Source organism: Pristiophorus japonicus, chromosome 5 (genome assembly GCF_044704955.1).
Source record: "Pristiophorus japonicus isolate sPriJap1 chromosome 5, sPriJap1.hap1, whole genome shotgun sequence".
In the NCBI taxonomy this organism is placed as follows: Eukaryota; Metazoa; Chordata; class Chondrichthyes; family Pristiophoridae; genus Pristiophorus; species Pristiophorus japonicus.
The window spans coordinates 278,158,807-278,173,346 of record NC_091981.1 but is presented as its reverse complement, the minus strand read 5'-3'; the positions used below and the strand labels follow the sequence as shown (position 1 = coordinate 278,173,346).

The window sequence follows — 14,540 nt, the reverse complement described above, 5'->3', positions numbered from 1 at the left end:
CATTAAAGCCACTATTGAGTGAGACTAGAGAGTATTGTACTTTTGTATGTTAACAGAAACTTGCATTTATATAACCCCTTTAATGTAGTAAAACATCCCAAGGCGCTTCACAGGAGTGTTATCACCTATATAAAGAGATATTGGGACAGGTGACCAAAAGCTCAGTCAAACTCCATTCCCGAGCCACCGACTCCATCCCTCTCCCTGGCAACTGTGAGGTTGAACCAGACTGTTTGCAACCTTGTTGTCATATTCGATCCCGAGATGAGTTTCCAACCACATACCCGCACCATCACTAAGAATGCCTATTTCCACCTCCATAACATCGCCCGATTCCGCCCCTGCCTCAGCTCATCTGCTGCTGAATCACTCATCCATGCCATTGCTACCTCAAGACTTGACTATTCCAACGCTCTCCTGGCCGGCTTCCACGTTCTACCCTCTGTAAAAGGAAGAGAGACGTAACGAGGCAGAGAGGTTTAGGAAGGGAATTCCAAAGCTTAGGGCCTTGGCAGCTGAAGGCACGTTCGCCAATAGGATGCACAGAATTGGAAGAGTGCAGAGATCCCAGAGGGCTGGAGGAGATGACAGAGGTAGGGAGAAGCATGGAGGGATTTGAAAACTAGGATAAACATTTTAAAACGAGGCATTGCTTAACTGGGGCCAAAGACCACTCTAACTGGAGGAAGAGCATCTGGGAGGGCGCTGAGCACCTCGAGTCGCGTCGCCGAGAGCATGCAGAAAACAAACACAGGCAGCGGAAGGAGCGTGTGGCAAACCAGTCCCACCCACGCTTTCCTCCAACCACTGTCTGTCCCACCTGTGACAGAGACTGTAATTCACGTATTGGACTGTACAGTCACCTGAGAACTTATTTTTAGAGTGGAAGCAAGTCTTCCTTGATTTCGAGGGACTACCTATGAATGAATGAATGTAGGTCAGCGAGCACAGGGGTGATGGGTGAACGGGACTTGGTGCGAGTTAGGACACAAGCAGCAAAGTTTTGGATGACCTCAAGTTTACGGAGGGTGCAAGGTAAGAGTCTGGCCAGGAGAGTATCAGGCGATAAAGGTGACTCTACAGTCATTGCAATCACTGATTGGTACCTACTCATGACGTTCCAGGTCTATTTCCTCTGCCTCAACCTTAATTTTTTTTTAATTGCCTTTCGTTTCCAGGTCTGCTCAGCAGTGGAATAGTGTGTGGCATGGACTTGCTAAAGCAACACGATGTAGAGAAATCTCCTTCAGCGAATCCACACCACAGGATGGAGAATGATTTCGAGAAATCAATCCGAGGTGATCAAGGTATGCACTAAGTTTCAGTCGCAGTGAGGAAAGGGGTTGAGACATAAACAGGCAATGTTCCAGAGGCTGTGAAGGGTATAGTTAGTTTAGCTCAAGATGAGAACAGAATGTCAAAGTTGCACAACACAGGAGTCAGCCTAAGCTGATGGAGTCAGACAGATGATAAGATGATCACGTTCAACTATGTTATGCCCCCACTGTTGAAGTCTGCCATCAATTTCTAGATAAATTGATGATGCCACTTGTGGAGACGCTGGTAACTAAAGGAAAATTCATACTGTAAAAACAGCCAACAATCTCTAGTCAGTTAAAAACAAAAACAATAATTTATTATAGAATTTAGGTCGTTATAAAAAAAGGGCTCAATGGAGAATTCAATCAGCCTCGTTAAGTAATGTAAATGGTGCAATACTGAAAAAAGGTTAGACTGAGCAAATAGGGTTGGGGAAAGAGATTTAATCAAGTGAAAAACTAGCCACGGTGATAATAAATGATGCACAAGAGAAACTATTAACAAAGAACACCCACCGCAAAGGATTATAAGGGAATTGTGCATTATTGAACCTTTAATCAATAAATTCCGTTAGAATTTTAAAATGTATATATTTTTCTCTTTAGACCATACTTGTCCAAGATAGAGGAAAGGCCTTCTGCACCTAGGCCATTGCCAAACACAATCTGATAGCAGTATGCGCCTGTCACACAAGTTGAGATAATTTCTTCTTCCCTGACTTGTTAATAATTGTGACAAAATAATTTTCATGCTGTGTAAAATAGGAAACATTTTATATTTAATGTTATAATGTTTTGAAATAACCATATTAAAATGGAAAGCGTCTTTCCTTCAAAATGGAGACCAGAGACTGGCTATTGATAGGATAACAAGCCGCCCTTGCCTCAGCTCATCTGCAGCTGAAACCCTCATCCATGTCTTTGTTACCTCTAGACTTGACTATCCCAACACACTCCTGACTGCCCTCCCAAGTTCTACCTGATGTAAACTTGAAGTCATCCAAAACTCGGCTGCCTGTGCCCTAACTCGCACCAAGTCCCACTCACCCATTACCCCTGTGCTCGATTACCTACATTGGCTCCCGGTTAAGTAACGCCTCGATTTCAAAATTCTCATCTTCTCAACCTTGTTTTCAAATTCCTCCATGGCCTCGCCCCTCCATATCTCTGTAATCCCCTCCAGCCCCACAACCCCACCAAGATGTCTGTGCTCCTCTAATTCTGCCCTCTTGAGCATCCCTGATTATAATCGCTCCACCTATTGGTGGCCGTGCCTTCTGTTGCCTGGGCCCCAAGCTCTGGAATTCCCTCCCTAAACCTCTCTGCCTCTTTTCCTCCTTTAAGACACTCCTTAAAATCTACCTCTTTGACCAAGCTTTTGATCACCTGGCCTAATTTCTCCTTATGTGGCTCGATGTCAAATCTTTTTGTCTTATAATACTCATGTGAAGCACCTTGGGACGTTTTACTATGCTAAAGGTGCTATATAAATACAAGTTGTTGTTGTTGATCTGGTAATTTAAGCTAATAAGGTGATCTCTGTTCTAGCAGAAATTCAAAAAATATGTTGTTTAAGATCTTGGCAGGTGAGACCCAGACCATGTGTGTCAAATTGCTCTTTAGTATACCATGCAATAGTCCTTCACAACGTGTCTTTGATCTTGGGTAATGACCCATCAATATATGAGCCATGGGTCATTCCCTGTAATCTTTTAGTTCAGTTCAGTTTCTGACACTGATACTTAAATTCTTGTGGGCTGACATCGGGATCACATTGCCCATGTACAACAACGTGCTGTTGAAGTTCTACCAAAGACTGTTTCATTCAAAAGTATCACTGTGTACTGTTCTTAAAAAAGACATTTCAGCTCTCTGTGGACTGATTGTAACTGAGTGACTGCTTACAAAAAACAGAAGCTGCACAGAAGCGTACTGCGCATTAATCTGGAACCGGAAGCTTTTTTTCTCCACAGAGCATTTTTGAAGCAGCCCGCTCCCTCCCGGCATTTTGCCTAACAGCCCACTCCCTCCAGGTATTTAAAAAAAAAATTTAAGAGGAGACCTCATTGAGGTGTATAAAATTTTGAGGGGCCTGGATATAGTGGATAGCAAGGGCCTATTTCCCTTGGTGGAGGGGTCAATTACGAGGGAGCATAGGTTTAAGGTGGTTGGTGGAAGGTTTAGAGGGGATCTGAGGGGAAGCTTCTTTACGCAGAGGGTTGTGGGGGTCTGGAACTCACTGCCCGGAAAGGTGGTAGGGGCAGAAACCCTCACCACATTTAAAAGGTGCTTGGATGGGCACTTGAAGTGCCATAACCTGCAGGGTTATGGACCTAGAGCTGGTAAGTGGAATTAGACTGGCTAACCTCTTGTTGGCTAGCGCAGATACAATGGTAGGTACATCAGGGAATCAATAGTAATGAAGGACATTAGCGTGGATGAAGTGGAATCTGTATGGGTAGAGCTGCGGAACACCAAAGGGCAGAAAACGCTAGTTGGAGTTGTGTACAGACCACCAAATAGTCATAGTGAGGTTGGGGATGGTCTTGCCGCAGGTAAAGGGTACACAGCCAGATAGTAAATGGGTGACCAGCAGGAAGAGCAGTGCAAGGAAGGTAGTGCAGGGGTCCCCTGCGGTCATCCCACTGCAAAACAGATACACCGCTTTGGGTATTGTTGAGGGGGATGACTCATCAGGGGGAAGCAGCAGCAGCCAAGTTCATGGCACCGTTGGTGGCTCTGCTGCACAGGAGGGCAGGAAAAAGAGTGGGAGAGCGATAGTGAAAGGGGATTCAATTGTAAGGGGAATAGACAGGCGTCTCTGCGGCCGCAACCGCGACTCCAGAATGGTATGTTGCCTCCCTGGTGCAAGGGTCAAAGATGTCTCGGAGCGGGTGCAGGACATTCTGAAAAGGGAGGGTGAACAGCCAGTTGTCATGGTGCATATAGGTACCAACGATATAGGTAAAAAATGGGATGAGGTCCTACGAGATGAATTTAGGGAGCTAGGAGCTAAATTAAAAAGTAGAACCTCAAAGGTAGTAATCTCAGAATTGCTACCAGTGCCACGTGCCAGTCAGAATAGGAATCGCAGGATAGCTCAGATGAATACGTGGCTTGAGGAGTGGTGCAAAAGGGAAGGGTTCAAATTCCTGGGACACTGGAACCGATTCTGGGGGAGGTGGGACCAGTACAAACCGGATGGTCTACACCTGGGCAGAACCGGAACCAATGTCCTAGGGGGAGTGTTTGCTAGTGCTGTTGGGGAGGGGTTAAACTAACATGGCAGGGGAATAGGAACCCATGCAGGGAGACAGAGGGAAATAAAATGGAGGCAGAAGCAAAAGATAGAAAGGAGAATAGTAAAAGTGGAGGGCAGAGAAACCCAAGGCAAAAAACAAAAAGGGCCACATTACAGAAAAATTCTAAAGGGCAAAGTGTGTTAAAAAGACAAGCCTGAAGGCTCTATGCCTCAATGCGAGGAATATTCGGAATAAGGTGGACGAATTAACGGATATGATGTAATTGGCATCACGGAGACATGGCTCCAGGCTGACCAAGGCTGGGAACTCAACATCCAGGGGTATTCAACATTTAGGAAGGAGAGGCAGAGAGGAAAAGGAGGTGGGGCGGTGTTGCTGGTTAAAGAGGAAATTATTGCAATAGTAAGGAGGGACATTAGCCTGGATGATGTGGAATCGGTATGGGTGGAGCTGCGGAATTGCAAAGGGCAGAAAACGTTAGTGGGAGTTGTGTACAGACCACCAAGCAGTAGTAGTGAGGTTGGGGACATCATCAAACAAGAAATAAAGGATGTGTGCAATAAAGGTACAGCAGTTATCATGGATGACTTTAATCTACATATTAATTGGGCGAACCAAACTGGTAGCAATGCGGTGGTGGAGGATTTACTAGAGTGTATTAGGGATGGTTTTCTAGACCAATATGTCGAGGAACCAACTTGAGAGCTGGCCATCCTAGACTGGGTGAATTGTAATGAGAAGGGACTAATTAGCAATCTTGTTGTGCGAGGCCCCTTGGGGAAGAGTGACCATAATATAGTAGAATTCTTATTAAGATGGAGAGTGACACAGTTAATTCGGAAACTAGGGTCCTAAACTTAAGGAAAGGTAACTTCGACGGTACGAGGCGTCAATTGGCTAGAATAGACTGCCAAATGATACTTAAAGGGTTGACGGTGGATAGGCAATGGAAAACATTTAAAGATCATATGGATGAACTTCAGCAATTGTACATCCCTGTCTGGGGTAAAAATAAAACGGGGAAGGAGGCTCAACCGTGGCGAACAAGGGAAATTAAGGATAGTGTTAAAGCCAAGGAAGTTGGCTAGAAAAAGTAACAAACCTGAGGACTGGGAGAAATTTAGAATTCAACAGAAGAGGACTAAGGGTTTAATTAAGAGGGCGAAAATAGAGTACAAGAGGAAGCTTGCAGGGAACATAAAAACTGACTGCAAAAGCTTCTATAAATATGTTAAAAGAAAAAGATTAGTGAAGACAAACCTTGCAATCGGATTCAGGTGAATTTATAATGGGGAACAAAGAAATGGCAGACCAATTGAACAAATACTTCGGTTCTATCTTCATGAAGGAAGACACAAATAACCTTCCGAATGTACTAGAGGACAGTGGGTCTAGTGAGAAGGAGGAACTGAAGGATATCCTTATTAGGCAGGAAATTGTGTTAGGGAAATTGATGGGATTGAAGGCCGATAAATCTCCTGGGCCTGATAGTCTGCGTCCCAGAGTACTTAAGGAAGTGGCCCTAGACATAGTGGATGCATTGGTGATCATTTTCCAACACTATCGACTCTGGATCAGTTCCTATGGACTGGAGGGTAGCTAATGTAACACCACTTTTTTAAAAAGTAGGGAGAGAGAAAACGGGTAATTATAGACTGGTTAGCCTGACATCAGTAGTGGGGAAAGTGTTGGAATCAATCATTAAGGATGAAATAGCAGCGCATTTGGAAAGCAGTGACAGGATCGGTCCAAGTCAGCATTGATTTATGAAAGGGAAATCATGCTTGACGAATCTTCTGGAATTTTTTGAGGATGTAACTAGCAGAGTGGACAAGGGAGAACCAGTGGATGTGGTGTATTTTGACTTTCAAAAGGCTTTTGACAAGGTCCCGCACAAGAGATTGGTGTGCAAAATCAAAGCGCATGGTATTGGGGGTAATGTACTGATGTGGATAGAGAACTGGTTGGCAGACAGGAAGCAGAGAGTCGGGATAAACGGGTCCTTTTCATAATGGCAGGCAGTGACTAGTGGAGTGCCGCAAGGCTCAGTGCTGGGACCCCAGCTCTTTACAATATACATTAACGATTTAGATGAAGGAATTGAGTGTAGTATCTCCGAGTTTGTGGATGACACTAAACTGGGTGGTGATGTGAGCTGTGAGGAGGACGCTAAGAGGCTGTAGGGTGACTTGGACAGGTAAGGTGAGTGGACAAATGCATGGCAGATGCAGTATAATGTGGATAAATTTGAGGTTATCCATTTTGGGGGCAAAAACACAAAGGCAGAATATTATCTGAATGGCGGCAGATTAGGAAAGGGACAATGAGTGTCATGGTTCATCAGTCACTGAAAGTGGGCATACAAGTACAGCAGGCGGTGAAGAAGGCAAATGGCATATTGGCCTTCATAGCGAGAGGATTGCATATAGGAGCAGGGAGGTCTTACTACAGTTGTACAGTGCCTTGGTGAGGCCACACCTTGAATATTGTGCACAATTTTGATCTCCTAATCTGAAGAAGGACATTCTTGCTATTGTGGGAGTGCAGCGAAGGTTCACCAGACTGATGCCCGGGATGACAGGACTGACATTGAAGAAAGACTGGATCGACTAGGCTTATATTCAATGGAATTTAGAAGATTGAGAGGGGATCTCATAGAAACATATAAAATTCTGACAGGACTGGACAGGTTAGATGCAGGAAGAATGTTCCCGATGTTGGGGAAGTCCAGAACCAGGGGTCACAGTCCAAGGATAAGGGGTAAGCCATTTAGGACCGAGATGAGGAGAAACTTCTTCACTCAGAGAGTTGTGAGCATGTGGAATTCTCTACCACAGAAAGCTGTTGAGGCCAGTTCGTTAGGTATATTCAAAAAGGAGTTAGATGTGGCCCTTACGGCTAAAAGGATCAAGGGGTATGGAGAGAAAGCAGGAATGGGGTACTGAAGTGCATGATCAGCCATGATCATATTGAATGCTGGTGCAGGCTCGAAGGGCCGAATGGCCTACTGCTGCACCTATTTTCTATGTTTCTATGTTTCTAATACCACCAGAGTGATCTGCTGGAACAGTTTTGATCGCCTGGATGGGTTAGAGAGGAATTTTCCCAGATTTTTTCCCCCAATTGGCCTGTTTTTTTTTGTTTTTTTGCCTCTCCCAGGAGATCGCATGGCTCTGGGTGAAGTGGAGTGTAAAATGTTGCAATACATGTGGTATCACAGTTGTGTGGGGTGGACTGTTTGGGCCGGATGTTCTTTACCTGTCCGCCATTGTTCATAGGTCTGCTGACCGAGGGCTGTGTGGCTCTTTGTTGGCCAGCGCGGACACGATGGGCCGAAATGGCCCCCTTCTGCGCTGTAGAATTGTATGTTTCTATGAACCCACTCCCGTGACGAATCGGCAGCCCGCATGCGCAGTCCGCTTCCGGTTCGTTGGCAGCAGGCGCGTCCTTGTTTTAAATACTATTCTCGAATTTACTGTGTCTTACAGTCTGTTTCTTCCCGCGACAGTGGTCAGTGAAGGAGATGGATCATGTGGCAAAGGTATGGAGTTTGTGTCAGGGGCCAAAGACCATGGCTCCATTCTTTCCAATGTTTAACTGGAGGAAATTGCAGCTCATCCAAGGCTGGATATTGGGCAAGCAGTCTGACAGGCACAGGCACAGGCGGGGTCAGGAGACGTGCTGAAGTGGTGGAGCTGGGTATCATCAACGTACATGTGGATACTGATCCCCATGTCTTCAGAGAATGTCATCAAGTAGATGAGGACGAGGAGGGAGCCAAGGACAGATTCTTAGGGTAACTTCAGAAGCAACGTTGGGTGTGAAGCCATCGCTGCAGATAATCTGGCTATGAATGAATAGGTAAGAGTGGGACCAAACAACAGAAATCCCACTTAGCTGGACAATAGAGGAAAGGCACTGGAGGACGGTGTGGTCAGAGACAGGTTGAGGAGCACATGGAGGAATAATGCATCAAGGTCACAGTCACAAGGGATGTCATTTGTTATTTTGGTGAGGACCATTTCAGTGCGGTGACAGGGACGGAAACCTGATTGGAGCGATTCAAAAATGGAGCTGCAGGAACAGGGAACAGGATTGAGAGGCGTCAGCATGTTCAAGATCTGTGGAGAAGGAAGGTTGGTGATGGGGCTGTAATTTGGGGATTGGAATGATGACAGCAGTTTTCAAAGCGAGAGGGACAGCGCCTGAGGAGAGGGAAGCACTGATAGTGTCAGCTAGCATGGGGCCAGAAATGGAAGGTGGATGCTCAGAAGTTTAGTAGGAATGGCAGTCAAGGCAGCAAAGTGGGTCTCTTGTTTAATAAGATACGTGCAATGGAGAATGTTGCATTCAATTGCAAATTGTGAGTTGTTCCTATTTGTGTAAACTGAGAGAAAGCATATGGGGAAATTAGAGAGAAACTAGAGAAAGACGCAGGTTCAGGGTTAGGGCAGGGGCGAGACACAAGAACATAAGAATTAGGAGCAGGAGTAGGCCATTGGGCCCCTCGAGCCTGCTCCACCAATCAATAAGATCATGGCTGATCTGATCATGGACTCAGCTCCACTTCCCTGCCCGCTCCCCATAACCCTGATACAAAGATGAGTGGGAAAGCAAATTGTGAGGAGGACACAAATAATCTGCAAAGAGACACAGACACGCTAAGTGAATGGGCAAAAATTTGGCAGATGGAGTATAATGTGGGAAAATGTGAGGTTTGGCAGAAATAATAGAAAAGCAAATTCTAATTTAAATAAAGAAAAATTGCAAAGTGCTGCAGTATAGAGGAACCTGGGGGTCCTTGTGCATGAAACACAAAAAGTAGTATGCAGGTACAGCAAATAATCAGGAGGCAAATGGAATGTTGGCCTTTATTGCAAAGGGGATAGAGTATAAAAGCAGAGAAGTCCTGTTACAACTGTACAGGATATGGGTGAGGCCACACCTGGAGTACTGCATACAGTTTTGGTCTCCGTGTTTAAGGAAAGGTATACTTGCATTGGAGGCTGTTCAGAGAAGGTTCAGTAGATTGATTCCAAAGATGAGGGGGTTGACTTTTGAAGATAGATTGACTAAGTTGGGCCTATACTTATTGGAGTTCAGGAGAATGAGAGGTGATCTAATTGAAACATATAAGATAATGAGGGGGCTCGACAAGGTTGATGCAGAGAGGATATTTCCACTCATAGGGAAAACTAAAACTCGGGGACATAGTCTCAGAATAAGGGGCCGCCAATTTAAAACTGAGATGAGGAGAAATTTCTTCTCTCAGAGAGTTGTAAATCTATGGAATTCTCTGCCCCAGAGAGCTGTGGAGGTTGACTCATTGAATATATTTAAGGTGGAGATAGACATATTTTTGAGCAATAAGGGAGTAAAGGGTTATGGGAAGCGGGCAGGGAAGTGGAGCCGAGTTCATGATCAGATCAGCCATGATCTTATTGAATGGCTGAGCAGGCTAGAGGGGCCAAATGGCCTACTCCTGCTCCTATTTCTTATGTTCTTTACTCCCTTATCACTCAAAAATCTGTCTATCTCTGCCTTAAATACATTCAATGACCCAGCCTCCACTGCTCTCTGGGGCAGAGAATTCCACAGATTTACAACCCTCTGAGAGAAGAAATTCTTTCTCATCTCAGTTTTAAATGGGCGACCCCTTATTCTAAAACTATGCCCCCTAGTTCTAGACTCCCCCATGACTAGAAACATCCTTTCTGCATCTACCTTATCGAGCCTCTCATTATCTTGTATGTCTCAATAAAATCACCTCTCCTTCTTCTGAACTCCAATGAGTACAGGGCCAACCTACTCAATCTTTCCTCATAAGTCAACCCCTTCACCTCAGTAATCAACCTAGTGAACCTTCTCTGAACAGCCTCCAATGCAAGTATATCCCTCCTTAAATAAGGAGACCAAAACTGTACGCAGTATCCAGGTGTGGCCTCACCAATGCCCTGTACAGGTGTAACAGGACTTCTCTGCTTTTATACTCTATCCCCTTTGCAATAAAGGTCAACATTCCATTTGCCTTCCTGATTACTTGCTGTACCTGCATACGAACTTTTTGTGTTTCGTGCACAAGGACCCCCAGGTCCCTCTGGAAACTGGAGCGGTGTTTGGCTTGGCTGGCAAGAAGGGGTGAAGCCACACAGGCATCTAAACAGATGGTCTCAATTTTAGTGACAGAGAAGTCCATTAATTACTCGCACTTGTTGGAGATAAGATGGATGCATTAACAAAATTTGACAGAGTTTGGCAATCAGGAGGGGGAGGTGGGGGGGGGGTGCAAGTTTTACAATTACATTCTTCAGAAAGACTCTTTCCCTTTAATAAAAAAAGCTGTTGGACTCCTACTGTCAATGATTGCATGTGACAGTTGGGATCAAAGTACAGTGTCAGACTGGATTAAAATGAAAGATTTCAGAGACTAGTTGAAGAGTTAGGCTTTCATGAGTTTATTACTCAATCGCTGTGTTGAACTGAAGCAAAACTTTTCAGTTAAGAGCGATAAGAAAAGCAAGTGAGGAAAAATGTTAAAAAAAGAGAAATTAGTGTCAAGGCTGATGTAGGTCTGCCATCCCCACTGACTGAACTTTTGTTTAAAAATTGCACGCTAAACTTTTATTTAAGAATTAAACGATAACCCTGTATATCTTCCACCTTTTATGTTATATGGAGTGCTCATGGTACAGCAACACCTAAGTAGATATCCCTGCCCCCTTTTAACCATTCTTTCTCTGGAGACCTGCTGAAAGGGAGGAAATTGAACTCCACGCTTCATTTTTTTTTAATGCGGAGAGGCAATGACAATTTGTGATTTGTCATCATGTAAAACTGCTTTTGGTTGTCACTCTGACATTGGATGGTTGGATCATCAGAAGTTTAGGTTCACCGGTGACTGATAAGCGCGATCAGGGAACAACAAGTCGCACTGATTACATTACAGGATGGTTGGTGGGATTTGCTGCTGCCGCCATATAAAAAGTCAGCTAGTTGTCAGTTGTACTCCAATCTCAAACCACGACTCATCTTCCAAACCGCCAGCCTAAAGCAAGCCCCTACCCTCACCCTCAGACCCTCCACCCTTACCCTCAAACACACATCTCATCTTCCAACCCACAGCCTAAACCCAAATCCCAAATCAACTTAACCCCGAAACCAAAACCCCTAAACCATCCCAAAACCCCTAAATTATCCCAAACCCCAAAAATTATCCCAAACCCCTAAAATTATCCCAACCCCTAAATTATCCCAAACCCCTAAACCATCCCAAAACCCCTAAATTATCCCAAACCCCTAAATTATCCCAAACCCCTAAAATTATCCCAACCCCTAAAATTATCCCAATCCAACGCCCCCCCAACCCAACGCCCCCCCCAACCCAAACCATCCCAACGCCCCCCCCAACCCAAACCATCCCAACGCCCCCCCCAACCCAAACCATCCCAACGCCCCCCCCAACCCAAACCATCCCAACGGCCTCCCCAACCCAAACCATCCCAACGCCCTCCCCAACCCAAACCATCCCAACGCCCCCCCCAACCCAAACCATCCCAACGCCCTCCCCAACCCAAACCATCCCAACACCCCCCCAACCCAAACCATCCCAACGCCCCCCCCCAACCCAAACCATCCCAACGCTCCCCCCCAACCCAAACCATCCCAACGCTCCCCCCCAACCCAAACCATCCCAACGCTCCCCCCCAACCCAAACCATCCCAACGCTCCTCCCCAACCCAAACCATCCCAACCTCCCCAACTCAACCCCCGCAATCCAAAAAAAAATCCAACCCAAACCATACCAACCCCCCAATTAAATCATCCCAAAGCCCAACTCAAGTCTTGCCAACCACCAGAATCATCTTCCTACTCCTGCTCTGCCCTCTAACCTCAATGCCCATCAAAACAGCCGCCCCGACCCGCTCAGCAGGGGATGCAGAGAGTCTGCAGCCAGCCACCCCCCGAAAGCTGGGTCAACCAATCAGCGGGGAGAGATCGGGCAGTCCTGTCAGTCTGACTCGGCTCCAGTCAGACCGCCTCCTACCTGTTGGGTGCTGAGGTCGACGCCCAGGTAGCAGTCACGTCCGGCCGCCATGGCGCCGATCGCCGCCAACCCGGGCACTGCCGGAGCGAGGGGAAGGGGCCAGGCAAGAGAAGAGGCGGGACCAGCGCGGCAAGTGGGCGGGACCGTGAGGGGGAGGTGGACGCGTCACGCGTGGAAATGGGCGTGGTTGAGGGTGGAGTGGGCGGGGTTGATGTGGAGCGCGAGCCTGGGACTGCGTGGGAGTATGCGCGAGCAGCGAGGTGTGTGTGTGTGTGTGTGTGTGCGGGGGGGTGGCCGGGTATGGGAGTGAAAAGCGCGAGAGGCGGGAGTGCGCGTGAGCGAGCGCGAGTTTCAGGCTCAGTTTGAGCGCCTGTCTCGCGCAGAGGCAGTTACCACCACACCGCGCAACCGCCGGGCCGCGCGCCTCTTAAAGGGGCCGCGCTCCGCAAGTGCTACCTGAGCCACACAAGCAGATCTCTTTGCATAGGCACCATGCCCGCCCACCCCATCCCCTTCTCTCTTAACTCTGCCATGATCAACCTCCCTCCTTAAAAAAAGACCGCCATCATTTAAAACTACTTCCCTGTGTCCAACCTCCCTCCTTCCAAAGCTGGCTGGCCGGCAAAAGTCACCCTCTGTGTTATAAAGAAAAGAAAGACTTGCATTTATATAGCGCCTTTCACGACTACCAGACGTCCCAAAGCACCTTACAGCCAACGAAGTAATTTTTTTTGAACTATGATTTTATGAACTGCAGTCCCTGTTGTAATGTAGGAAACAGAGCAGCCAATTTGCACACAGCAATGTGAGAATTAGAGGGAGCAGCATGGGGTGGCCCGGCCCTGAAATCGGCGCGATCCTGGCCTGCAAGACCATCAGCAGGCAGGGGCCATCAGAGGGGGCAGTGTGCGGCGGCATACCACTGCAGGAGGGCGACGGCTGCAAAGCCAGGTCACTGGCTGCAGTGCGGGCAGGTACAGAAGGAGGGGCGAAGGAGCAGCAAGAGGTTGTAGCGGGAAGTGACCGGGACCCAGGAGAGGCGAGGGCCCAGGGGCAGCATGGGCCCGCCCACACTGCGATGTGTGTGCACGCTCAGTCCGTGCAGCAGAGCTGGTCTCCAATTGTCTTGGGTAACTCTTGCCACTGGACCAAGACCTAGCTCTGTGTCAAGCTCGTGTGGTGGCTGGTGTGCAACGGCCACCCCACGTTAAAAAAATCCACGCACAGGCATCTTCCACCCTTCAGGATGTAGTTCTGGATCTGGAATTTTAGGTCCTTCATTGAAACACCTGTGAACTCATTCCTTTTTGGCGTGGAAGCAAGTCATCCTCGCTTCGGGGGACTGCCTATGATGATAATGATGAATAAGAACATAAGGTGTAGCAGGAGTAGGCCATACGGCCCCTCGAGCCTGCTCCGCCATTTAATACGATCATGGCTGATCCGATCATGGACTCAGGCCCACTTTCCTGCCCCTTATTCCCTTATCGGTTAAGAAGCTGTCTATCTGTCTTAAATTTATTCAATGTCTCGGCTTCCACAGCTCTCTGAGACAGTGAATTCCACAGATTTGCAACCCTCTGAGAGAGAAAAATTCCTCCTCATCTCAGTTTTAAATGGATAGCCCCTTATTCTAAGATTATGCCCCCTAGTTCTAGTCTCCCCCATCAGTGGAAACATACTCTCTGCATCCACCTTATCAAGCCCCCTCAAAATCTTACATGTTTCGATAAGATCACCTCTCATTCTTCTGAATTCCAATGTGTAAAGGCCCAACCTCCTCAACCTTTCCTCATAAGTCAACCCCCTTATCTCCAGAATCAACCTAGTGAACCTTCTCTGAACTGCCTCCAAAGCAAGTATATCCTTTTTTAAAAATGGAAACCAAAACTGTACGCAGTATTCCAGGTGTCT

General features: G+C 46.9%; 1 protein-coding gene across 3 annotated transcripts in view; it reads right to left on the bottom strand.

Annotated features, from left to right (window-relative positions):
* The window catches only part of xylb (xylulokinase homolog (H. influenzae)), a 295,599-nt gene extending 282,698 nt beyond the window's left edge, over window positions 1-12,901 (bottom strand). For all 3 annotated transcript variants that reach the window (XR_011593279.1, XM_070880117.1, XM_070880118.1), the window contains exon 1: window positions 12,627-12,901. Coding sequence is in view for 2 of the 3 variants with exons in the window: in XM_070880117.1 (XP_070736218.1) it covers window positions 12,627-12,677 (51 nt within the window). In the remaining variant the exon portion in view is untranslated. The remainder of the gene's footprint in view (window positions 1-12,626) is intronic.
* Window positions 12,902-14,540: the final 1,639 nt, after the last annotated feature.